At 39.3% G+C, this 26,573-nt stretch overlaps 1 protein-coding gene across 1 annotated transcript in view; it reads right to left on the reverse strand.

The window, feature by feature from the left end:
* Window positions 1–26,573, reverse strand: part of slc12a4 (solute carrier family 12 member 4) — a 113,961-nt gene that overhangs the window by 24,913 nt on the left and 62,475 nt on the right. Inside the window, exons 7-17 of the mRNA XM_048546568.1 lie at window positions 23,654–23,895; window positions 20,048–20,259; window positions 19,510–19,674; window positions 17,743–17,841; window positions 15,793–15,850; window positions 11,387–11,561; window positions 9,504–9,622; window positions 6,577–6,675; window positions 5,860–5,979; window positions 2,996–3,100; window positions 1,680–1,848 (exon numbers count right to left, since the gene is read on the reverse strand). Coding sequence (XP_048402525.1) covers window positions 1,680–1,848; window positions 2,996–3,100; window positions 5,860–5,979; window positions 6,577–6,675; window positions 9,504–9,622; window positions 11,387–11,561; window positions 15,793–15,850; window positions 17,743–17,841; window positions 19,510–19,674; window positions 20,048–20,259; window positions 23,654–23,895 — 1,563 coding nt within the window. The remainder of the gene's footprint in view (window positions 1–1,679; window positions 1,849–2,995; window positions 3,101–5,859; window positions 5,980–6,576; window positions 6,676–9,503; window positions 9,623–11,386; window positions 11,562–15,792; window positions 15,851–17,742; window positions 17,842–19,509; window positions 19,675–20,047; window positions 20,260–23,653; window positions 23,896–26,573) is intronic.

The following is a 26,573-nucleotide window of genomic DNA, read 5'->3' on the forward strand; positions in this document are numbered from 1 at the left end:
TCCTCACCAGTGATGTCAGGCTAACTCGTCTTGTTTCACTCTATCCACAAAGAAAAATGCATGATTACATTAACCGCTCTCTAATCCATAGAAATTATTACAAAGTTTATAGAATCTTGAAAGGGGATGATCAATGCATCGACTACTTCAAGAGCCACTTCCTTAAATACTCAGATGTAGATTATCAGGGCCTTTATTACCCTTAATCCCATCAATTTCCCCAATACCATTTCCTTACCAATACTGATTCCTTACAGTTCCTGCCTTTCACTAGACCCAGTATCACCCTATATATCTGGAATGTTATTGGAGTCCTCCTTTGTGAAGGCAGAAACAAAATATGCATTTAATTGATCGATCATCCTTTTATTATTATAAACTTCATCTGCTTACGAGAGTAAGGGCCATACATTTGTCTTAGCTAATCTTTTTCTCACATACATGCAGAAGACTTTACAACTAATCAGTCTATCTGATCCTCACAAGAGTACTTTCGCATTCCATTTTCTAAATTTTACTCAATCCCTTTGTCCTCCTTTTCTGAAAATACACTACTCTCATTCCTTAGCTTTGTTGTTTGATCAGCCAATTTGGATGTAACCTTCCTTAGATCTAACACTATTCCTTAACTTGCCTTGTTAATCATGGTTGGACCACTGTTCTGGTTTTATTTTTGTGCCAGACAGGAATGAACATGTTTCAGTTTCTCCTTGAGGTCTTTAAATGTTTGTAACTGTCTACCCACCAACTGCCTAACCCTATTCCTTTAAGTAATGTTCCCCTATTTATCATAGCCTTCTTAGGATCTATCATCATAGCTTCCTTTATTTAGATTCAGAATCCTAGTTTTAGAAACAACTATATAACTCTGTCTTAATGAAACATTCCACCACATTATGTTCGCTGTTCCCCAAAGGGCTTTTCAGAGCTAATTATTCCTTTCTCATTACACAATATCCAATCTATGATGGCCTGTTCGCTAGTTGGCTCCTCAATGTACTGATCCAGAAAATCATCCCACACATATTCCAGGAATTCTTCTCCTATGGTATTATTAATGAACACAGGAACAGCAGTTGGCCATTCAGCCCCTTGAACCTGTTCCACTATTCAAGGAGATCATAGTTGATCTATGATCTAACTCCATATACCAGCCTTTGGCCCATATCCCTCATCTTAAAAATTTATTGATATCAGGTTTAAAATTAACAACTAATCCAGCATCCGCTGCCATTTGTGGATGACAGTCCCAAACATGTACACTCTTTTGGTGCAGAAGTGCTTCTTAATATTTCTCCTGAACAGTCTGGCCCTAATTCTCAGACTATGCCCATAGCTCTAGAATCCCCAACCAGGGGAAATAATTTATCTTTATCTATCCTGTCTTTTCCTGACAATATCTTGGTGACGTCAATCAGATCACCCCTTAACTTTCTAAATTCTAAATCCAGCAAGCCTAATCTGTATAATTGCTCCTCATATCTTAACCCTTAAAGTTCAGATATCATTTTTGTAGGCCTATGTCATACTCCCTCCAAGGCCAATGCATCTTGCCAGAAGCACGGTGCCCAGACGTGCTCACAGCATTCAATGTGTGGTCTAACGGGCAAATCAAATCAAACTCTCAAGTTCTGCATTACCAAGCAATTATTTAAACCCAAAAAAAAATTAAGACGTACTTGTTCAGCAGCCTGCGCTTCCCCATAATTTTCCAGGAAATTTCCTTGAATAACAGAACCAACAATAGTAAGACCCTTGCCAGCTTTTAACTGAGAGGCAAATGTTAGCAATCTGGGATGCTTCACATGGAGATCTTCATCCAGTTTCAGCATAACTAACAACTGAGGCCTAGGAAAGAAAGCATTGAAGATTTAGTGGTGTATTGCAACATAACTAAACGTAAGATAATGTTGAACGTTGCCAGGATGAAGAGACAGAGCAAGATTGCTGAGGAAGACAAAAGTGCCCTTTGATCTTCAAGAAAGGCTTCGCTCAAGCTGAATACCAAAACTGCAGATTTAATTTGTGTTGTCAATTATTAACTCCAGAACACAACACATTGTGTTTCTCAGATTATCATAAAAAAATCAGATACGCATGTGTTGGGGGTCAGTAATCATTCCAAATGTAATGATATCAATTAAATTAAAACTGAACGGCAAGACAAAAAAATGTATCCTCGGACTTAAAGTCCTACAAAATTACCAGATGATAAGGTTTAGCAAAATTAAGAATCTATTTTAAGTTCATTAAGAACTGACAGTTGTGGATGGAGCAGAAAGATGTCGTTTGGAGATTCTGTATGCGCCTAGTATTAGAGGTTTGCAAGCTAAGTACAAAAAAAACAGAAGTTGCTGGGAAAGCTCAGCAGGTCTGGCAGCGTCTGTGAAGAAAAAAGTAATCAGAATTAACATTTTGGGTCCAGTGACCTTTCATCTGGTTAAAGATATTCCCCAGGTATTATTCAGGCACAGAAAGGAAATACTGTAAGGTGAACTGATTACCAATAAAATACTACTTGTAGATGGGGGTTTCAAACTCCTACTAATTTGAGTGTAAAAATCTTCCCTAATTTCCTTCTTGTATGGCCTACCTCTAATTTTTAAGTTTTTCCTCAATAAGAAACTGATAAAACATAAAAACACTGGGTTACTTATTAAATGTATGGTTTTAATTAGGCAAGAGGAATCTAGTTTGTCTTTCTAAATTATCATTGACTCTACAACTATTTTTCCTCAAATGCTTACATCAGATATAGTAAAATACTTGCAAAATGGGGAATGACATGAAACATACCATACCTTAAGGGCACACACAGTCATTACAATTCACAGTCAATTCAGATTCTGGTTACATACACATAAAAGATTTGTGTCACATTTCAAATAAATTCATCATGCTTATGTATTGCTGTCGCACATTCAAGCTTCATTCTGTTTTATTAATAACTTTGAGCTTGCACAATGTAAGCACCAAATTGACTGCATTATTTTACCTCCAGTTCTTAGTGTGAGGAGGACCTTCTTCCAACCTGAGCAAGGCATAACGAGCTGCGCTTAAGGACAGGCCCCGAATGCCATCACCCCACTCCTTCTCTGCACTGTAGAGAGACATAAGTAACCTGGTTTGTCACACAATCCAGTATCATTGAAATACCTAAAATAATAGTAAATTGACATATATATCATCCTTGAACTTCAATGTTTAAAAGCATTAAAGGTAAGAGTTTTCAACAAGAGAGCCAACTAATAAGATAGATAATGAGATAAAGTCGCCACTGTCCTACTGGACCATAGGGCTGTTCTCTCATTAGAGAGACAACTAGTGGCAGTTTAACCCGAGGGTCGCTATGTCTCAGGCGAGGCAAGAGGTTGAGAAATCTCCCATGGTAACTATAGCTGATGCAAAAATTGAACTCTCACTGTTGGCGTTACAGTACGTTACAAACCAACAATTTAGCCAACTAAGTTTATGTAACTGAATTTTTAACGAGACTTTTATTGGTCACTGTACCAAACAATCAAATGCAGAATTTACAATGGCATGGCTAATGTATAGTTAAGAAATTATTTCAATAGCTGACTACTATGGGAGCTTTCATCTAGTGTATGCAGTTTTTTAAAATTTTGTAATTTGCTGAATATTAAAAAAAAACGTTAAGTTAATGTTCCAAGAAAGACAATGTGACATTGTGGCTACTTTTTTCAACAGTAATTCAAAAACATGGATTAACAGTCACATTAATCCACTGAATATGACAGCAGATTAAAAATTTAAATGCAACAACTAATTAAACAAGTCTGGAATACTACGTTTGTATCAGTAATAGTGTTGGGCTAAATAAAAGCTAATTCTAAAATCCCATCTAGATTTTCTTCAGCCTATCACAGGACAGGTTATGGGTGTTGCTGACCAGGTATGCATTTATTGCAAATAACTAATTACCTCGAGAAGGTGGTAAGTTAACCTTCTTCAATTGCTGCAGCTCAAGAGGTGTAGAGACACAGAGTGCTGTTACAGAAGGAACTCCAGGATTTTGGTACAATGACAATGACAATGAAGGAAAGGGGATATAGTTCCAAGTGAGGATGATACGTAGCTTAGAGGTGAACTTGCAGGTGGTGGTGGTGCTCATGTACCTGTTGCCTTTGTTCTTCTACCTGACAGAGGTCATAGCCATGGAAGGTGCCGAGTACTGTTGAACTGTTGCAGCTCATCTTGCAGTTACAAAGTTGCTGCTGTGCATCAGTGGTGGAGGGTGTCAATTTGGAGTTGGTACATAGGAATGCCAACCAAGCAGATAGCTCTCTCCTGGATAGTGTCAAGCTTCCGGAAAGGAAATTTACTGCCTTAGCTCACTCAGGAAAATACGTGACTCCTGACCCACAGCAGTAAGGTTGGCTCTTAACTGTCTTCTGAACTGACTTAGCAAACTACTCAGTTGTATTCAAGTCGGTGGTTTACCACCACCTTCTCAAAGGCAACAAACTACAAACAATATGGTATCAATGTGGACTTCACCAGTTTCAAAATCTCCCCTTCCCCTACTGCATCCCTAAACCAGCCCAGTTCATCCCCTCCCCCCACTGCACCACACAACCAGCCCAGCTCTTCCCCCCCACCCACTGCATCCCAAAACCAGTCCAACCTGTCTCTGCCTCCCTAACCGGTTCTTCCTCTCACCCATCCCTTCCTCCCACCCCAAGCCGCACCCCCCGCTACCTACTAACCTCATCCCACCTCCTTGACCTGTCCGTCTTCCCTGGACTGACCTATCCCCTCCCTACCTCCCCACCTACACTCTCTCCACCTATCTTCTTTACTCTCCATCTTCGGTCCGCCTCCCCCTCTCTCCCTATTTATTCCAGTTCCCTCCCCCCATCCCCCTCTCTGATGAAGGGTCTAGGCCCGAAACGTCAGCTTTTGTGCTCCTGAGATGCTGCTTGGCCTGCTGTGTTCATCCAGCCTCACATTTTATTATCTTGGAATCTCCAGCATCTGCAGTTCCCATTATCTCTGAAACTACAAACAACCCCCTTGTTGTGATTGAATAGAGAGAGAAACAAGAACAGATTTTTGGTACCTTACACTCTAACATATGACTTCAGCCAGAAAATGTGGATTTTACAATGACTGCTTTATTTCAGCCTTATTAATATCAGAGGGTTAGGCTAGAAACAATGCAGAAAATCGCAAGATGCAATTTCAATGGCTCAAAGATTATTCTGTTTTCCTTGATGACAGTATTGTGAGAAACATTAGCATTTTTACTTTCATTGAATTAAGCTTCCAACATAAGCTATCTTTGATGAAACCAACTAAGAAAATGTAGAATTTAGAGTGCGACGGTATTAAAAAGCCCAGGATCAACGTTGTCCATCTAAACACATTTCTTTTCAAATTCACACTCACTCAGTCCGCCAGCTGAAACAATCTAATCAGCAGAGGTGATCTCTGCAACTTGAGCAAATGAGGACTGAGCTTTAGTTTAAAATTTTGCAGTTGGAGTACAATTCAATGCTTTATACCCTTCAGCAAAGTGTGCAGCAAAATAAATGTCAAGAAAATTGTGGGTAATGTTTAAATGATTCTCATCAGCAAAATCAGTCAAACCACAACTTCCCGGATACATAAAAAGTAAGTGCTGTCTGGTGTAACATTATTATGGTTAAAATTCTGGCCCATCTCTTTAACAGCAAAGCTCCAGAGTCTAATTGATTTTATCCTTAAAGTTACGTATGTCTTTATAACTCCATCATTCTTTAAAAATAACTCCGGAAAAATTAAACTTAGGGATGAATTTAAAAAACCCTCAAGCATTATGCAGATAAGAAAAACCATCAGCTTTCAAGCACTCACCCTTGGTATTCAATGTATTTGTATATCATTCCCGCAATTAACATCGCCACAAGAGCATAATACCATGAAGAAATGAACATTAGTGCAATGCACATGGTCATACCTAAAAACGACAAAGCCCTACAGAAGAAAAACAAATTAAAATTACATTTATGTAGTTGTGCATTTAGATGGCTCAAATTTCACAGCTGATCATAAGATGGGAGAATTCATGGTGCAACGAGTACTTTAAAATTACTTCTATGAAGCATTCATAAGATGGCCTGACAAAAATACATCAAACTCAATCCAATTCTGTTGTGCCCAACTGAAAAAACTGTTGTGTATCGGAATGGTGTTGCTCATGAATCTTACAAGTCATTGACATGTGAAGCCAGAGGTTAACAGTTAAAATATGTTAGAGACAAAAACTGCAGGTTCTGGAATCCAAGGTAGACAAACAGGAGGCTGGAACAACACAGCAAGTCAGGCAGCATATGGCGGAAAGGAGAAGTCAACATTTCAGGACAGTCCTGAAGATGGGTAATACCTGTAGGAAGCTAAGACCTGAAGCTTTGACTTCTCCTTTCCTCCAGTTAAAGGGTGTGAACTGCAGGGCTAATGGAACTAATGAAATGTTTACATGGGCTCCTCAAGTCTTTAAAAAATATAAAACAAAACATAAGTAAACTCATGTAGAGTTAGAAGATAGCCTTAAGGCTTTAAATCTGTTCTTACCAATGGTAGTATTTAAACCGTGGACGCCAGTTTGGAGTTCGTAGAAGTGTTTGCACCGCACAGGCCAAGTTTACAAACAGATAGCACATTAAAAAAAACCTGGAAAATATGAATAGGAATCTTACTTAAATATTTATAAAGTAAAGAATAAGTTTGGATAACATGATGGAATTTCTGTTTTTAAGTACTCAACTGTGTGGTTCCTTCTCCCCCATATAGCAGTGAACAATTTTAAAAATAGTAACGAGAAAAAAACATGATCTGTGAATGCTGTTAATGTTGAACCTTAGAATGGTTTGTTAGCAACTGACCTTAAGCCAATGTCGAGATAACAAGGTGTAGAGCTGGATGAACACAGCAGGCCAAGAAGCATCAGAGGATCAGGAAGGCTGACATTTCAGGCCTAGACCCTTCTTCAGAAAAAGCCCAGGTCTCTCTCTTAAGAGAATGTCCTCTGGTTCTCAACTATTTGTCATTAGCAACATCTAGTCTCTCCTGCTGCGTCATGATTTTAAGTACCTCTAACAAATTTCCTCTCAAAGGAAAACAGCCTTGGCTTCTCCAATCTAAGTAACTGAAATTCCTCATCTTTAGAATAGTTTATGTTAATTTTTCTGCACCCTTTCTGATGCCTTCACATTCTTCTTTATGTTTAATACCCTGAACTGGACCATCACTCAATTTTCCAATAGAGGCTGAACCAGTGTTTTAGACAGAACCATCATAAATTTCTTGGTACATTAAGACTCTGCTGACAATTCACAGGATCGGGTATGCCTTATACCACTCTCTCAATCTGCCCTCCCACCGTTAGTAATTTGTGGGCATATTCCCTCAGTGTCTCTGGTTCTATAATTACTTTAGAAGTGCATACAAAATAAAGTATTACCTCTTCTCAATCTTGCTAGCAAAACATGTCACTTTATACTTCTCGACATTGAAGTTCATCTACTGCGTACATGCCCATTCCAACAGTTTGCAATGTTGCCTTGAAGTCCATCACTAAGCTTTCCTACAGTTCATAATACTGCTAAGTTGTGTACCATCTTAGTAATTCACACTGTGCTCACAAACAATTTAAAATTATTTGCCATTTGCATGTATTAATTATCCAGCTTTAGTGCTAGATTTTTTTTTATTTGTTTTATTTATTCTTAGTCTTCTATTTTCACTTTCTTCACATTCTTTGCTCGACAGTTACAGGAAGTCAGATTTGATTTTTTTTTAAATAACACTGTCCAAAGAATTTCCAAATCATCAGGTCAAAAAACATGTAAATTTATTTAAGTACACATAAAAAGAACTGAAGCTACTATTTCAGGATAAAGTCACATGCACAACATAATAGGTAATTAGAAGGATCCTTTTACTCCAACAAGTCCACAGACCTGGTATAAAGCAATCATAAGTGAAAAGCATAAGATAAAAAGCAATGTGGCAGGGAAGTAATGAAGACAAATAGTTATAGAATCATAAAGCACAGAAACAGACCCTTCAGTCCAACTTATCTGTACCAACCAGAGACCCTAAATTGACACTAGTTCCATTTGACAGCATTTGGCCCATATCCCTTTAAATCCTTCCTATTCATATACCCATCCTGATGCCTTTTACATGTTGTAATTGTACTCGCCTTCACCACCTCCTCTGGAAGCTTGCTCCATACATGTACCACCCTCTGTGTGAAAAAGTTGCTCCTCAGGGCCCCTTCAAACTTTTCTCCCCTCACCCCAAACCTATGCCCCTCAGTCCTGGACTCCACCACCTTAGGAAAAAGACCCTGGCCATTCACCCAATCATGTCCCCACAATTTCATAAATCTCCATACAAAGTCACCCTTCAGTCTCTGATGCTCTAAAGGCAGTTTCCTACAGAGAGCCATTTGGAGCTAAATCTATAATGCATTAATTAAACTTAAGGGGTTTCAGTAAAAAGCCACATAAGTGAAGCACAGGTACAAGAAGAGTCAGAGTTACTGACCATTTATTTAGAATCATATGCAGCAGCATAGCATCCAAACTTCAAACTTATTATAGGAGAAATCAAAAAATGAATGTAATGCAACACAAACTTTCCCTCCTTTCTTCGAATTTCAGTTCTTTGGTTATTGGGGTCCTTTCCCTCACTTCACCATATTTGTATTTGATTTCATCACTGTTTGCATTTGTTCATTTTCCCTATTTTTAAAAAAAACTTTACTTTTTTTTCTGGACTTCTTTGCTTTTTCTATTTTAGAGTTACGTTTCGAAGCTTAATTTCAATATCATACTCATCTGGCTTTCTGTAAGAAATGCCTGAGGAAGAACTTGTCAAAAAAAAAAAGAGCAAAATACAGGGATTCAGAGTTGGTTAGCAACTCATATTTTCATGTTTTTCCCCAAATCAAATCAGAAATGATGAAACAGCTTGGAAAATGTATGATGAAATTTGTTGGAAAATGGTGAGCTGATTGATTGAAGAAAGATCTGTTAGAGCAATAACATTAAATTACAACAAACTTTGAACCTTAGATCCTGTCATTTATCTCAAGAATTATCACTTTAAATCATTAAGGCTATAGATCTAAAGCACAGCACAGAATACTGGAAGAATTTCTCTTGTTTATACTCATTTATCAGCATAAATGGTAATAAATCAGAAGTGACCAAACAAATGTTGAATTACCACCCTGGAAGTGATTCATGAAGCCTTTGCTTATTTCCAATGATGCACATGTTCTGTCCAATGTTTAATATTAGGCTTTGGATATCTGTCAATTAAATCTGATTTTTCTTTTCTTTAAGAAAAAATCTAGAAAAATATGCAGGGGAAAGAAAAATATCCTTTTGAAAATGGAAGAGATGCAGAAATCAGCAAAACTGATGTCTGTTGAGAGATTACAATTTAAAATGGCTATCGATTCAAAAGGTCTTACAAGTTGCACTTACATTGAGAGAATGGGAGCCACCATATCAAGTGAAGCTATCAGAATTCCAAGTTCAGCTATAACAGCTGTCAAAAGAAGAGCCCAGGTCGGCTCACCATTAGCCTTTCCATTGCCAAATACCTACAATATTAAAATATACCAATAAAACTTTAACATTTAAAATCTTTATTATATTAATAATTCATTTCATCACATCAAAAAGCTGAAAAAAAGGGAGGTGACATTTCATGAGAAATTTGATATGAAAATAGTTGCTGGCTAATCAGATATTTATGTGGTGGTTTTCACATCTTCAAATATGTGTTTCCTGTAGTGAAGCTATAAATTCTAAGATACATTTCCTGAAGTGTAGGCAGAATTTCCTGTAAAACATTACATTTTGTGTTTGAATATTCCTCTGATGAGAGACTATAAATTTCTGCCATTTAAAATTGAAACCAAAACAACAGTAAGAAAAACAAAGGCCATAACATGATAAAAGGAGTGAACATAAAAGGGCCTTCAAAAAGGTTCTCAACATGGACTGTTATGCATCAAGATTTTGATATTTAATGATTAATCAAAATTTATCATTATGCAAATAACTGCTGTGAGTCAAACAAACGACAGTGGCAGCTTACAGCCTTCAGGTTCTACAACATTCAGTTTAATAATTGCCAACCATGAACACCTTCATCCTGTTCATTCCCCCACAGTCCTAGGTACTGTCCTGATTGGGCTGCTCTTTAAACAGCCAACCCATTTTTAATTACCCACAGTCCCTGTTATTCTTCCCTCACTTACTATCAACAGTCCAGTTGTCTGCTTTGCTTTACTACCTTTCTCTCTATCTCTCTCTCACTCTCTCTCTGGACACTGTCCCCATATATCCAATTCACTCCTTCCCCACAACCAGCATAAATACCATCAATTTCCTAACTACTTTCAGTTCAGACAAAAGGTGACTGGACTTCGAACTTTAACTTTACTCTGATTTTGTCCAGGGCTGCTGTCAAATCTGCTGAGGTTCTGCAGTAATTTCTGTTTTTTGTTAAATTTAGATCTCCAGCATCCGCAGTTCTGTTTTATAAGGACAGTAGCTTTTTTTTAAAAAAGTGTAATTATTAGAAATGACAACAAGGCTGGAAGGAAACTAAAGTTTGACACCAAGGTTTTAATTCTGACATTCACAAATTAACAGAAAAAGCAGAGGAGAGGGGAAGCATTTTGAAATAGTGGTATTTAAATGCATTGGTGCTTTTTAAGGCTGGTGAAGGCAGCTTATGAGCACTCTCTGATATTATTTTCAATAATATAAATAGGATCCAAAAATCGGTAGTGGAATATAAGTGGCTACAAAATCAAATTGCTGTAAAAACTCAGGAGGTCTGGCAGCATCCGCAGACAGAAATTGGAGTTAACGTTTCAGGTCCAGTTGACCCTTTGTCCTTGATTTCCGCAGCAAAATTTTTGATTTCTGAATAGGAGTGGCTAGCTTTTTAACAAAACATCTCTATTCGGAATAAGTCATTGGTTTATAATGATCTGGTTTAATTTCTTTCTTTGCAAAAACTGTTACATAACAGTTATAATTTTAAGATTAATGAGACTATGTGGAACAAAGTACAAATATGCCAAAGTGTCTGCAGTGACAGCTTGAAACACTGTCAGAAGGGGTAACTGAAAAAACTAACTCCGCAAAGCTTGTAGAAAATAATTTAAATTTATTAAACAGGTGACATATGTCCACATGTTGCCCTTGATGGGCCAAAAGTTTGGTCTTAGTTGGTTTTAATAATTCACAACAATGGATGAATTAAGTTGCACAAAGACCTCCCTAAAGCTATATCATACATCAAATTTAGCAGCAAGAAGGTTCAATCAAAACAAATATAGCATACAAACCCTCAAGAAAGGTATGATATTGTCTTTAGCTATGGCTTGCAACAACCGTGGAGCTCCGGTTAGGCTCTGTAAACCTGCACCACATGTTGAGAAAAAGGAACCAATCACAATAACCCATGGAGAAGGCCAGGCCAGAGTTCCAATGACCAGATTGTTATTCACAGCATCACCATACCTGGACACGAAGAAGAAGAAGAAATAAATCCCTATATATATATATATATAGGATATTTTCAACATCAAATTTAATAGCTTTTTGGGTTTAAATGCATGAACATCTGAAAAAGACAAGGAAATGCAAAAAAATTAGTAAAATTAGAAGAATGGACCATAAATTGCCACAACAGGGCAACGAGCAGAATTTAATTATGCCCTTGCACTTACATTAATTATCAGGGAAATTTTGTGCTGCAAGTTGTTTAGACTGCTAGCTGATAATAGTGCAGCAAGAGAAGTTGAGAATCTTAGAGCTGTGCGTACTTGAAGCTCTGCAATTTCACATCCAGTGCAAGTCTCTGGAGATGGATCAGAGCTGAGTCACACCAGTGGGGAAAATGATGTTTCTACTGCCTGTCCATCACCTTGCCCTGTAGGAATTGGCTCTTGCTCCATGACAAGCAAAGAACCTGAGAGATATGCCACAGCAGTCCTGCAACGATGAGTGGTGGTGGATCCAGACTCTCTGTGTGCGCGCATGTGTACGTGTTGGGGGGGGGGGCGGGGTAAGGTAGGGTAGCATGGGTAGTCAGCACAGGGCCCTGGATTTCACTTATTCAGCTGTTTACAGGTGAACTGAGAGAAAAATAGATCAGAGGCATGTCACAGGAAATCAGTGAGTTGTTTTGCTGGTAAGGAACCCTACCTCTTAGGAACTAGTGTTAAATAGCAGTGATTAATTAGAAAAGTGTTTTTATTATTATTATGGGATTGACTGTGAAGCACCAGCGGTATGTAAAAGTCACAGGATAAGCAGACTGAAGTTAACTTGAAGGCATTAGTTTTCAGTGGTGATAGGTTTTAAGAAGTCTTTACTTTTGTTTAAAAGTACATAGGAACTATCCTTCAGAGATCCAAGGTAGAAGTGCTCTAGGATTAACATTATTTGAGTAAAGAGTAATCTGAACATTTAGCTACAGATATAAAAGATGGAAGGAGAACTCAAGGCCGTGGTGTGCTCCTCCTACTCTCTCTGGAGAGTCAGGCACATTTTCAGTGCCCGGCATCAGCATGTGTGCGGGAATTGTCTCCAGCTGCAGCTCCTGGAAACGCCAAGCTGCGGAGCTGGAACAACAGCTGGGGACATTGCACTGCATCTGCGAGATGGAGAGTACCATGGATAGCACCTACACATTGTAGTCACTCTACACACTAAGGGTCCACAGGCAGCAAAGGAATGGGTGACCACCAGGCTGAGTAAAAAAACTAGCCAAGTGGTGCAGGACCACGCCGCACTCTGGCCATTCCTTTGGAAAGCAGCCAAAATGCTTTGGATGCTGTTGGAGGGGATGGCCTTTTAGAGAAAAAAGTGTCAGCAACCAAAGTCGTTGCACCACAGTTGCCTCTGTTGAAAGGGACAGAAGGAAAAACAACAGGAATGCTGTAGTAATAAGTGATTTAATAGTAAGGGAAACAGATGCAATGGTTCGGTGGCCATAAATGAGACTCCAGGATGGTATGTTACCTCTCAGGTGCTAGGGTCAAGGATGTCTCCGAATGTCAACAGGATATTCTGAAGTAGGAGGGTGAACAGCCAGTGGTCATGGTACACATCAGTATCAGTGACACAGGTAAGAAAATAGAGGAGATTCTAAAAGCAGCATGTAGAGGTTTAGTAGGAAGTTTTTTTAAAAACAAGGACCTCGAACAGGTAATGATCTTGGGATTAACTAGCTAGTAAGATCAGTTGCAAAGTAGAAATGTTGGATGAACACATGGGTAAAGAAATAGGGTGGGGGGAGGCTTTCAGACTCCTGGGGTGTTGAGACCGGACTGGGGGAGGTGCACCAGTACAGGCTGGATGGGTTGCACCTTGGCAGGACTGGAACGCATGCCGTAGGTGATTGTATTTGAGAGTGTGGTCAGGGAGGGATTACACTAAAATGGCAGGAAAATGGAAATCTGTACAGGTAGACAAATGATGGGGCAGCAAGGGCTAAAACAAAAGATGGAATTGGAAATATGAAGGTGATAAGCAGAGAATTCAAGGACTAGAATCAAGCAGGACCCAACGCATGGCATTAAGAATGCTAAGAAGACAAGCCATAACATATTATGCTTCAACATGTAGAGCATTTGCAACAAAATGGTTGCATTAGTCAAGCAAATACATCTAAACAGGTTTATATCTTGGGGATTAGAGACATGGCTGCAGGGTGACCAGGAATGGCAACTGAATACGAGGTTTGCAATTTTTTGAAAGGGCAGACAAAAAGCACAAGGAAATGAGTTAGCACTGTTGATTAAAAATAAAATTATTGCAATTGTGAGGAAGGATATCCGCTCTGATGAGGTAAAATTTGTATGGTAAGCTTAGAAACACCAAGGGCAGAAATGACAGCATGGGTTGTATATACAACCCTAAACAGTAATGTAATATTGAGGAAGGCATGAAAAAGGAAATTAGATCTGTAAGAAATAAAGGCACGGCTGTAATTATGGGTGACTGCTGAACACTGGAGAACACTGCTCATGTGTGTACGCTGCCAGGGAAATTAAGCATTGCCGGGGGTGGGGTCGAGAGCGTGTTTGAGAGTCTGTCTGTGCATCGACATTCCAACAACATGCTCCACAACAAGCTTTATATACAATCTGAAAAGGAAACCTGTGTTTAAAAAAAAACTTCAACTACTGCAGATAACAAAGTGTGGAGCTGGATGAACACAGCAGGCCAAGCAGCATCTCAGGAACACAAAAGCTGACGTTTCAGGCCTAGACCCTGACGAAGGGTCTAGGCCCGAAACGTCAGCTTTTGTGCTCCTGAGATGCTGCTTGGCCTGCTGTGTTCATCTAGCTCCACACTTTGTTGTCTTGGATTCTCCAGCATCTGCAGTTCCCATTATCACTCAACTACTGCAGAGTTGGCACCCATGAAGGCTTACTCAGGGTTCAGAGGCGTATTGATGACATAAGTGAAGTCATTTCCCATCCCCTATCTAAAAAGGATGGGACCAAAAAAAAACTAAGTTGCATTCTCACAGCATCCTCTTGGCCTTCAGCCATCTCAAAGTGCTTTAAAGCCAAATAAACTTTCAAAATATTATCAACAATAGAATGTTGAAAACATTCACTGGAAGACAGCGACAGAACTGGACAGAGTTAGCATGGATTTATGAAGGGGTGGTCATACTTGACAAATCTACTAGAATCTTTAGAGGATGTAACTTGTAGAGTGTATAGCAAGAGACCAGCAGATGTGATCTACTTAGGTTTTCAGAAGGCTTTCGATAAAGATCCCACCAATGAGATAAGCATCAAAGTCAGAGTGTGTGGGATTATCCATTTCAGTGCGCAACTTTTAGAGAACTGGCTGGCAGACGGAATTAAACAGTAAGAATAAATAGGTATTTTTCCAATTGACAAGGAACAGTGTGATACTGTAGAGGTCAACGCTTGGACCCCCCAGCTATTCACGATACATATTAATGATGTGACACAAACTCTGTCATACCTCCAAACTTGCAGCTGGGTGAGAGGATATGCTGCAGAGGATGCAGAGAAAATTTAGTGTTTGGTCAAGTTATATAAGTGGGCAAATATATGGCAAATGCAATACAATGTGCGTATATGTGAGGTTATCCACTTTGGTAGAAAAACAGGAAGGCAGATTATAATCTGAGCAGTGAGAGATTTGGAAAGGGGTGTTGCACCAAGATTTGCATATGTCCTTGTACACCAGTGGCTGAAAGTAAGGCAGGCACAGCAGGTGATGAAGAAGTGAAATGATATGCTGACCTTCATAGTAAGGGGATCCAGGTACAGGATCAGGGACGTCTTGCTATAAAAGTGTATAGGAAAACCACACTTGGAGTACTGTGTGCAGTTTTGGTTTTCTTGGTTGAGGAAAGGTATTCTAGTGATTGGGGGAGTGTAAAGAAATTTTGCCAAACTGATTCCTAGGATGGTAGAACTGATTAATGGGGAGCCACTGGATTGATTAAGGCTATACTCACTAGAGTTTAGAAGAATAAGCAGGGGTCTCAGAAATCTATAAAGTTTTAATAGATGGAGAAAGGACATTTTTGACGACAGGGGAGTCCAGAAGTTAGAGAGTGAGTGACAGAGATGAATACTTCAATTACATATTATTCTAAGAAGACTTAAAAATATTACACTAGTCAAATGCATTTGCAGACAGACTTTTCACAGAAGAACATTTTTTATTCCTTTCGAATTGATTCGGTACTTACTTATCTCTGAGTACAACATCTTCAATACAGGCTCCAAATAACACAACACTGCTTAAGTCTGATTTTCAGTCAAGTGAAATAAAATTTAACTAAACTGAACTTTGTAGAGAGCTAAAAATGTGCTTCAAGAGTTAACTAACAACAAAACTCAGGTGTACAAATAAACAGAATAACAAAAATTAGAAGTAACCATCCAACCTTTTAATATATGCTCCCCTCACTCTTCAATTAAATTGCGTATGGCTGTTTCATATGGCCAATTTTTCTGTTACTATCAAGGAAACAAGTCAGAGTAAAATAAGAATACAGCCCAGAATAATTTGAGATTTTTGTTCAGATATATTTTGTTGGCTCAGTTCCTCAATGAGCAACAATACAAGACCTAGAAGGTGGGAATAAGTTTTAAAAACTGACTGGGTCTCATTTTATAGATTTTAAATTGCACGCAAATTAGTCAGAAACCCTGCCAGACATTCTTCAATAATTCTGTCGTGCCACCAACAGGAAATTAGTGGGTTTAGAACTCACGGCTGCTCAAAGAGGCAGTATTCCATTGGGTCACTATGCTGATATCCAGTTTAAGGCATCCGAGATACAAAAAAATTCAAAAACCTAGGTTTATTTACCCTGAAGAAAAGGCTTAGGGGAGATGTCTAAAATTCTTGAGGAAATAACAAATCCAAAAGAGTAAACAAACCTAAGCTTGAGTAGATGTACTTACCTTATAAAGGGAACATGGAATAGGCTACTCATGGAAGAATGAGATCATGTGTTGGTTGTTCAATGTAATCTACTCTGCCCACTCACCATTTTACCCTGGAGTCTTTGCACTTTCTAGTGCTGGCTCCAGCAGGATAAAATGATGAAGTGTTCAAAGGCAGTGGCTAAGTCACGTCTGTATTTTGTGTCTTAAAAGATCCAACTGGAAGGTCTGACCTCATTTCATTGACTTATACAATTTTGAGTGGAACACTTATTCCTGAAAGTGCATAAACTCTCCTCACAATTGGTGCTAACTCTCTCCCTCATTCCCAAAAATGCTCAACCTCTCGACCTGCATTCCCTGACAGTCAACTTTGCTGATATACGCCTGATAGGAGAAGGGATTGAGGAGGAGGTCGGAAGTGAACTGAGTGTATGGGAGTGTTTTTCGGAAGGCGGGGGGAAGGGGGTGTTGAAGGGGAAGGCGAACGCTGCTTATGTATGTGTGCTGCCTGGGAAATTAAGCATTGCTGGGGGTGGGGTCTTGAGCATGTTTTCGTGTCTCGGTCTGTGTATCGACATTCCAACAACATGCTCCACAGCAAGCTTTATACACTTTATGAAAAAGAATCCTGTGTTAACAAAACTTCAACTACTGCAGCTGAAGGCTTACTCAGGGTTCAGAGGCGTATTGATGACGTAAGTGAAGTCATTCTCCGTCCCCTATCTTAAAAAGGATGGGGCCAAAAAAAACTAAATTGTATTTTCGTAGCATCCTGTATGGACTTCAGCCATCTCAAAGTGCTTTAAAGCCAAGTAAACACTTTTGAAATATTATTAGTGAAAGAATGTTGAAAACATTAACATGTACCAAGATTGATCCTCACAAATAGCAATATGAAATCACCAGGAAAAAAATAGCAGTTTGAGTTATGTTGGTGGAGAAATAACTATTAACCAGGATATTTGGGAGATTCTCTCGTATTCATGTAAACAACACTATCTGACAGATCAGACTCATTGTGTGGATTTCTTTGACACTGCATCGGGGACTCAATTTTTGTTCAGGTCTCTTCGTGGCCTGCCATTAAATGGTTTGATAACTTGCAAAATAGCTTACAGGAAGGAAAACAAACTGCATCTAACAAGCCTCACAAGCATCCCAACATGGACCTACAGGTTGTACTATGTGACTTGCTTCAATTTTAAGCAGTTTTGTACAAATCACTAATCAAATAAAAAGGATACAAATTAATGAGGTTGTAGCAATAGCCAGGATAGTACCAATGGGAATGGACTTCTGTGCATCTTTCAGGTCTCCTGATCTATTAGAACCAGCCATGATACCTAATAAATAAAAGCAGATAATTATGTTACATGAACAAGTACTTAGCTCCTTGTTCATTTCACTCAAGTTTCAATTGTATTCTGTTAAACACAATGGTAAATATGGATTACAAGGATAAATTTTGCAATGAATCTACAAATATAAAATAGCTTATTGGAGGGAGAGGATGTAGTACTTAATAGTATTTTAAAATCACCGTCCAATACAGAGGAAATTCATAGTGGCACAAATTCCCAGTGGCAAATATCTATGTCGCTACTGTAAAGCAGATTGAAATATTCCACCTGCTTCAGTGACAGCTATTGTACCCCAGTGAAAGAAAAACCCGAGAGATTTATACCTTGTATGTTGCAGGGCCTCTGTCCGAGTCAATGACAAGAACAGAATGCTAAAACTGTCCTGGTCAACATGTTTTTCTGGAAGCAGGGGACAAAACTAATCTTGTTAAAGAACTTCCACCCAAAATATCAAACAGCTGTTTTTTTTTCCCCACCACAGATGCTGGCTGACCTCTTAAATTTCCATTATTTCAGAATGCCAGCATTTGGAAGTTTTCATATTTTGTTCAAAACTACTTTGTCCTTTGTTGCCTTCAGAGACACTGTGGTAATGGATATAGGATATTAAATACCAGGGATAACTTCATTGTATGGAATACATTCCTCATGAAAAAAAACACAAGTTCAAAATAATGGGCAGTTACATGCAGACATCCCTTTTGATGTACTAGAAATCGTAATCAGCACTGAAACAGAAACAAGAGACATTTTGTGCGAATGTTTTACATTGGCGACAGTTTCATCATTTGCATCTGCGCTGGTACAGGTAGTTCACCTTATAAAGTGACTGAGAGTCTGCTTTGTTTATAGATCTTTTTAAAAAGTGGAACTCGGCCTGAATTGATCTGGGAGCTACAGAGAATGTCACATTTTCTCTAAGAATACAGAAATCATTAGAAAACCATTGAAACGTAAGGGAATGAGTCTATGATAATGACAATTATATAAATAAACAAACTTCCAATGGTACAGTGCAATTATCATTATCTCTTAGCGTATTTTATTAACGACGCATTAGTACACAGGAGTTAAAATTCCAGCTAACATTAAGTATAGAACTGTGTTCTGCACAATTTCCATATACCAACTGCTCAGTCTACAGTTGAGACTTTCTTGTGTTTGATGTCAGTGCTAAAATTATATTTAATACTTATGCACAAACATAATAGAAAGCAACTTCCTAGTGTCAGTTCTTGGAAAAGTCGAGAAATTATTCACAAGTTAAAACTGCATTTCTAATGACGTTATAACAACTGAATTGCTTTCTGCATTTCAAAGAGCTTGTGCATTAGTAAACAATACCATACCCAGTCATTATTATTGATTTCTAAATTCCATGGGAAAACAAAGTGTTTAAATTGAAAGCAAACGGTAAAATGTTAGCAAGTAGAAGGGGTCACGTGCTGACAGAACACTTTATAAAAACATATGTCTGGCATGGGCAAAAAGAGTGTAGTGTGCCAGAATTACACAGATTTATCACCAACTGAAGTGTGACTTTCCTATTAGCTCTCGTTAACTTGCAGAGGATGGCATTTGGGCTGCACTAGCAAAACTTCTATACGTTCTAAAATCATCTTTCCTCTGTAATAATTCTAGTTTTCTCACCAGTTACCGAAGGGAAGAAGATGCCAACCAACATTGTAAACGTAGTAGTTATGTCTGCAAACACATAGACAGGCAGATTCCTTCTTGATCCAGAAACTTCAACTGATGGTAAAGAATGCTTTTGTAATATCTCTCCTTTGGTCATGTAGCTGCTCCACAGATTGTCTACAAAATTGACAAAGATTAGACAGTGAAATCTTAATTACAGCAGATTGTAAAGAAGCAAATTCACCACATTCACAATTGGAAAAATGTATCCTTTAGGTCTTGTTTCACTGATGTGGCTGGTGTTTTTAAAATTAAAATCTATGCGATTCAGAATGTTTGAAACATGATTTTAGATTTTAAAAAATTACTCGAAATAAAGTCAAGGTAAAAATTCAAATGATATCCTTCACCATTATAAACTTCATGAAATGTTTGAGTTAGTGATTAGAATCCAGCCTTGAAAATGATATCCTTCACCATTTCAAGAGCACAAATGATTCCACTATTTATAAAAATATTCCAAAATGCATTAACATAAACTCATACAAACCTTTTATTCTGCCACTTGCTACACCCGGAATTCCTTGGATTTCTGTGACATTATTTTGCATAAAATACTCATCACAAGTGTCTGTCTGATTTTTAGAAGTGCAGAACAGGTCCCATAATTTAGTTGTCACTGTCAAATTGTTTTCAGTTGTGGTTTTGGCACAAATATCAAATAGATTTCGAGAAAGTGTTCGATTTCCTAACATGCATATCCTGAAAAAAAAGTGTTTTTAAATGAGATCGTAACAACTGCCAACTATGGAGTCACAGATAACACAGCGTGGAGGTGGAGGAACACAGGCAGCATCAGAGGAGCAAGAAAGTTGGCGTTTTGGGTCGCAACCCTTCAAAAAATTTCCACACTGTTATCTCAATAGTACTTTTTAATGTTGTCGTACGGGGTGGGGTGGGGGGGGGGGTTTCCAATTTAAAAGCATATGAATTCAATCTCATATTGGCGCATAACTTTAAAAATCCAACATATGAATGGATACAATACTTAAGAATGGGCTATTTTATATTGCCCTGCATTGTGTTCCAACTTGTGTAAAATAAACTTGCAGAGTTGGAATCTGTTCACAACCTGGACCGACAGTAAATTTTTAAAAATTAAAAACTACCCTTGCTGACAGCTGCACAATACTTTTAAGCAGTATGCAGCAATAAAAAATGCTCACAAAACTATTCTATCAAATAGTACTGATTTCATTATGTTTCTACTAACTCCAATAACAGAATCAGATAATACAGCACTGAAGGAAACAATTTGGCCCCTCTCACTTCTTTACGGGCTTTTGTTCCCCCCCCTCCTGTACTCTTCACCTATAGCCTTATAACATGCCCCTCATCTTTCAAATATACAGCCACTACCTTTTAGAAAGCTACTACTCAACCAACTTCTATCAGCTTTTCAAGCATTGATCTGGACAAGTCACTAGGTCCTTTACCTCCCTCTAGTCGCCTCTGATTTTTTTCCCTAACACCTGAAGTTAGTCTTCCACTTGCTGTTCTACCACTGGAAACTTATTTTATTACTCTTACTAAACTTCCAGAATTTTGAGCATCTTTACTAAATTACCTTCTCCATTTCTGTGTTTCTGGGAGAATAGCTTTTCCATTCCACCCATATGACTAGTCCTTTATCCCTGGAGCCATCATAGTAAATGACTGGATGAGTGCAGTTCCAATAACAACATCAAGAAAATGGCTGCCTGCTCTATTGGAACCACAACATGTCCTACTCCTTGAATATTCACACTTTCCACCATCCCTGCGCTGTGGCTAGTGTGCATCATAAAGACAAGATGCAGTGCAGATATACACCAAGGATTCTTCAACAGCTCTTTTCAAATGTGCAACCTCCATTGATTAGGAGGAATGGAAGGTGCAATGAAATACCACTTCAAAATTTCTCTTCAAGTCAAAGACCATCGCAAAGGGCAACTCTACAGCTGTTCCTGAGTCACTGGGTCAAAATTCCAAGGCCCATTCTGTAATAGTTCTGTGGGTGTGCATCAGTTCATAAAAGTAGCTTGGCATCCCATTCTCAAGAACAAGTAGAATGAGCAATAAGAAACCCTCATACACCGATGATCACAATCCATGAACAAATAAAAAAATTCTTCTGAACCCTCTTCATAATTCATAGATCTTTCCTAAAGTGTGGCGCCCAGAACTGAATGCAACACTCCAGTTGAGGCTAAAATAATGTTTAATCAAGGATTGGAAGTATGCTTTTTGACTTTTGTACTCTTATGCCCCTATTTATCAAATATGGATTACATACTCTTTATTAACTTGGTTTGCAACTGTAAGTAATTGCACACAAACAGTCCAACGGATGGAGTTTTCCCCATTTGGCGTTAAAAGCTGTTTTGCTCAGTGACAAACATTGCACCCAGTCCACCGTGGCTCATAGCAATATTTCTGTTGCAACCTCCAGCTCTTCACATGATTAAATTATGCAACGAGACTCTTGGGCATCATTTTTGGGGAATTGTGTGGCTGGAGAGACACAAGTGTTCAACTGCAGGGAACTTACAACTTCGATGCTCCTGGCATCATATTTAAAGCCCAGCTAAACACTGCTTCAGAAACCGCAAGCCAGTAATTTGCCCTGTGTTGTTTGACAGCAGTAAGCACTAAAGGCCCTGTGCAATGAGAATGGGATATGACACATATAGGCTGGGAGCTTGTTAAATCAGTATGCTTGGAGAAAGCAACATGAAACAGACCGAGGTTGGCAGAGTCCAAATAAGTAGGAGGGTGAACGTGAGCTAGGTAAGCAAACCAAAATGCAGCCTCTGTAGAAGCTGGTATTGCGTATGTCTTATTTGGTGTTGCTGTCTTGAGTTGGTCTAAGAACAAGCGTGATATCGTGAGGCTGGTGACTTGCTGATGCTGATGTGTGGACATACATTTGAGGAAAATGGTGGCTATGGAGGATATTGTTCTGAAGAAGCAGTTGAATAATAGATGAGACAAGAACTCTGAGCTGCAGCTGGCAGATACCCACTAAGTACGTGTCAGAAGTTTACAATTTTCAGTGAAGGAAAGAACAGGAAGTGGGATAAAAAGGATGAATTGAAGTTTAAATGAGATACTAACATGAAAATAGGAAGACATCAATGGTGAAATTCTCAATTCTCCACTTGAAGATAAAGGGAAAAATTGGGAACATTTTTCTCAACAATGGGAATCAGAAGCTTTTCATTCTCACTTTATTTTCCTAGGCCTCTCAGCATTCTGTAGGCTTCAATCAGATCCCCCTCATCCTTCTAAACTCCATCAAGTACAGACCTAGAGTCTTCAACTGCTCCTATGAAAAACCCTAGTCCCAGCATCATTTTTGTAAACCTCCAATACTAGCACACCCTTCCTTAAATACAGAGCCCAAAACTACTCTCAATATTCCAAACACAGTCTGACCAGAGACTTATACAGCCTCAACAGTACATCTCTGCTTTTGTATTCTTGAAATGAACACTTACCTTGCATTTGCCATCCTAACTGCCAAATGACCCTACATGTTAACTTTCAGAGAAACCTAAACTAGGACTTCCAAGCCACTTAGTAATTCAGATTTCTGAAGGCTTTCTCAGTTTAGAAAATAGACTACGCCCCTATTCCTCCTACCAAAGTGCATAACTTCACACTTCCCCAAATTGTATTCCATCTGCCACATCTCCGGCCATTCTCCTAGTCTATCCTTCTGCAGCCTCCCCACTTTCTCAACACTCTCTGTCCCTCCATCTACTTTGTGTCATCTGTAAACTTAGCAACAAAGCCCTCAGTTCCTTTGTCCATGTAGTTTGTTTCAATCTGAGCTATTCACTGCAGTTTTTACTTGATACTTCCGAAACTAGAAAAGATTGACTTACCGTGACAACAGACTCTCATACTATTAAATATTCACATCAGATCCAATTATTATAACTGTGGCAAAAGTTGCTGCAGAATGCTATACTTTCATATTTTAGTTGCCCAAGTACATGCAAAAAATATTCTTACAGCAGCAATTACATGCGTTCTAAATATTGTTTCACAGCGAAAATGATGTCTAGCATTTCTACTCAAAATAACAATTAACAGAAATGTTATTACTTACTTAAATTCTGGAGGATAAACTGCTGATTTGATAACACCCATGTAAATGGACAGGATGGATAGTATCACACATACCAAAAACAAAGAGGCAAATTTATTAACATATTTGACACCTATGAAAACAACCAGACACATCAATGTGAGGAAGATTGTCCCATAGATTCTCATGTTGTGAAGCATAGCACTGGTTTCTTCATGTGGTTGAACAGGTTTAAATATAGCTGCTGCAGGAACAATGTAGGCCTGCAAAAAAAAACCCAGTACAATTAAGATAAATTGTGCAGCCAATAGAATAAGACAAGTACATTGAAAAAAGTAATAAGCTAAAATGGGAAACTGGACTTACAACTTGTACGGGCTTTACTTGCATCTACTACATCACAAGTTTATACAGGTTTATATAAAGTTTGTACAATGATTCAAACTTAAATATAGGTCGCCTGATCAGCAAGGATGCACATGATACAAAAATTGGTGAGGCAAAAAACAGTGAGGGGGATTGCCTTAGATTCCAGGCGGAGATAGACAGGCTAGTCAGATTGGCTGATCAGTAGCGAATGGAATTTAATTCAGAAATAAATATGGGGTGAAACATTTGGGCAGGACAAACAAGGCAAAGGAATACATTATGAACAGTAGGACCCTGGGAAGCACTGAGTATCAAAGGAATCTTGGTCCACCTGTACACCAGTCCTCTAAGGTATCAGGACGAGTGGATAAAGTGGTTGAGGTGGCACGTAGTATATCTGCCTTTATTCGCTGAGGCTTAGAGTTTGAGAGAGCAGGGGAGTTATGCTGGAACTGTATGAAATGTTGGTTCAGACACAGCTGGAGTATTGTGTATAGTTCTGGAATTTACATTATGGGACAGATGTGATAGCAATGGAGAGGGTGCAGAGGAGATTTACAGGATGTTGCCTGTGCTGAAGAGTTCCGGTTATGAAAAAAGAGATTGGACAAACTGGGGTTGTTTTCCTTAGAGCAGAGGAGACGGAGAGGGAACATGGCCGTGATATATAAAATTATGAGGGGCACAGAAAAAAACCAGGAATAAACATTTTCACTTGAGGAGGGATCAATGGCCAAGTGTCTATTACTCTGTGCCAAGGAAAGGGTTTAGAAAATCAATGAGCATTATTGAGAAACTGAGGCATTTATTAGAGACATCTGCTTCTTTTCCATTTTCACAGAACGCAGATTCTTGATTCACTGAGAAGAATCTACCCTGAGATAATTCCTGTGTTTCTGGATCTGCCCCATTTAAAAAAGAATCCACTAGTGTAGTTGCAAATAGCATTGTTATGCTAACTCCCAATTTCTTGTTTGTGAAACAGCAACAGACTATTACAAGCAGGTACCATAGTATTTATAATCATAATGTCTAGACACAGTGATCTATGAACAGAAAAAAATCACATTAACTTGATACCCTATATAGCCAATTAGAATTGAATTCAAGAAATCAACACTAGATCAAAATGTAAACACAATTAAATTTGACATGTATCAGTCAACATCAATGGGGACAACTAATATCCTTGTTACAGAGATAGTACGAGCTGCTGATGCTGGAGAATCTGAGATAACACAGTGTGAAGCTGGATGAACACAGCAGGCCAAGCAGCATCAGACAAGCAGGAAAGTTTGACGTTTCTGGTTTGGACCCTTCTTCAGAAATGGGGGAGGAGAAGGGACTTCTGAAATAAATAGGGAGACAGGGGGAGATGTCAAAGAGGCGGGGTTAGAGCCAGTGAAGGTGAATGTAGGTGGGGAGTTAGGGAGGACGGACAGGTTAAGGAGACGGGATGAGGTTAGTGGGTAGGAGATAGGGGTGGGGCTTGAGGTGGGAGAAATGGTTAGGGAGACAGGGACGAGCTGGGCTGATTTTGGGATGTGGTTGGGGGAGGGGAGATTTTGAAACTTGTGAAGTCCACATTGATACCCTTGGGCTGCAGGGCTCCCAAGCAAAATAGGAGATGCTGTTCCTGCATCTTTCAGGTGGCGTTATTATGGCAACGCAGGTGGTGGGTGGTGGAGTTGAAATGGTTTGCAACTGAGAGGTGTAGTTGTTTCTTGCGAACTGAGTGTAGGTGTTCTGCAAAGCAGTCCTCAAGCCTTCGCTTGGTTTCCCCAATGTAGAGGGGGCCACGCCGGGTACAGTGGATACAGTATATCACAATAACAAATGTGCAGGTGAACATCTGTTTGATTCGAAAAATCTTCTTAGGGCCTGGGATGGGGCAGGAGCAGGCGGAGACAATGGGTCAACCAGGGCTAAAATAGTATCAGAGATAATGGGAACTGCAGATGCTGGAGAATTCCAAGATCAGGTTTGTGGATTTTGGGAAGGAGATAGAAGCGGGCAGTGCGGGGTTGGGCAAGGATGAGATTGGAGGCCGTAGTTGGGAGGTCACCTGAGGTGATGAGGTTGTAGATGGTTATGGAGATGATGGTTTGGTGCTCGGGGGTGGGGTCATGATCCAGAAGGAGGTGGTGTCAGAGAGTTGGTGCCTGGTCAAAGCAATGTGATGGCCAGTGTGCCATACTACAACCGCGCCTCCCTTCTCTGCGGGTTTAATGGTGAGGTCGGGATTGGAGCGGAGGGCTGCACGTTCTGCAGGGAGAGGTTGGAGTGGGTGAGAGGGGTGGAGAGGTCGCTGCGATCGATGTCTCAACGACAATTAGAGATGAAGAGGTCGAGGGAGGGTAGGAGGCCTTGGGGTGGTGTCCAGGAGGAGGGGGTGCGTTGGAGGTGGAAGAAAGGGTCAGGCGAGGGAGGGTTAGGCTCACAGTTAAAGAAATAAGCACGGAGGCGGAGGAAAAACTGCTCACTGTCCAAATGAGAGTCGTATTCATAGATGTGTGGGTGGACGGGGACAAACGTGAGTCCTTTATTGAGGACTGACCGTCGTCCTCAGTGA

This window comes from Stegostoma tigrinum, chromosome 16, assembly GCF_030684315.1.
Source record: "Stegostoma tigrinum isolate sSteTig4 chromosome 16, sSteTig4.hap1, whole genome shotgun sequence".
Classification (NCBI taxonomy): domain Eukaryota; kingdom Metazoa; phylum Chordata; class Chondrichthyes; order Orectolobiformes; family Stegostomatidae; genus Stegostoma; species Stegostoma tigrinum.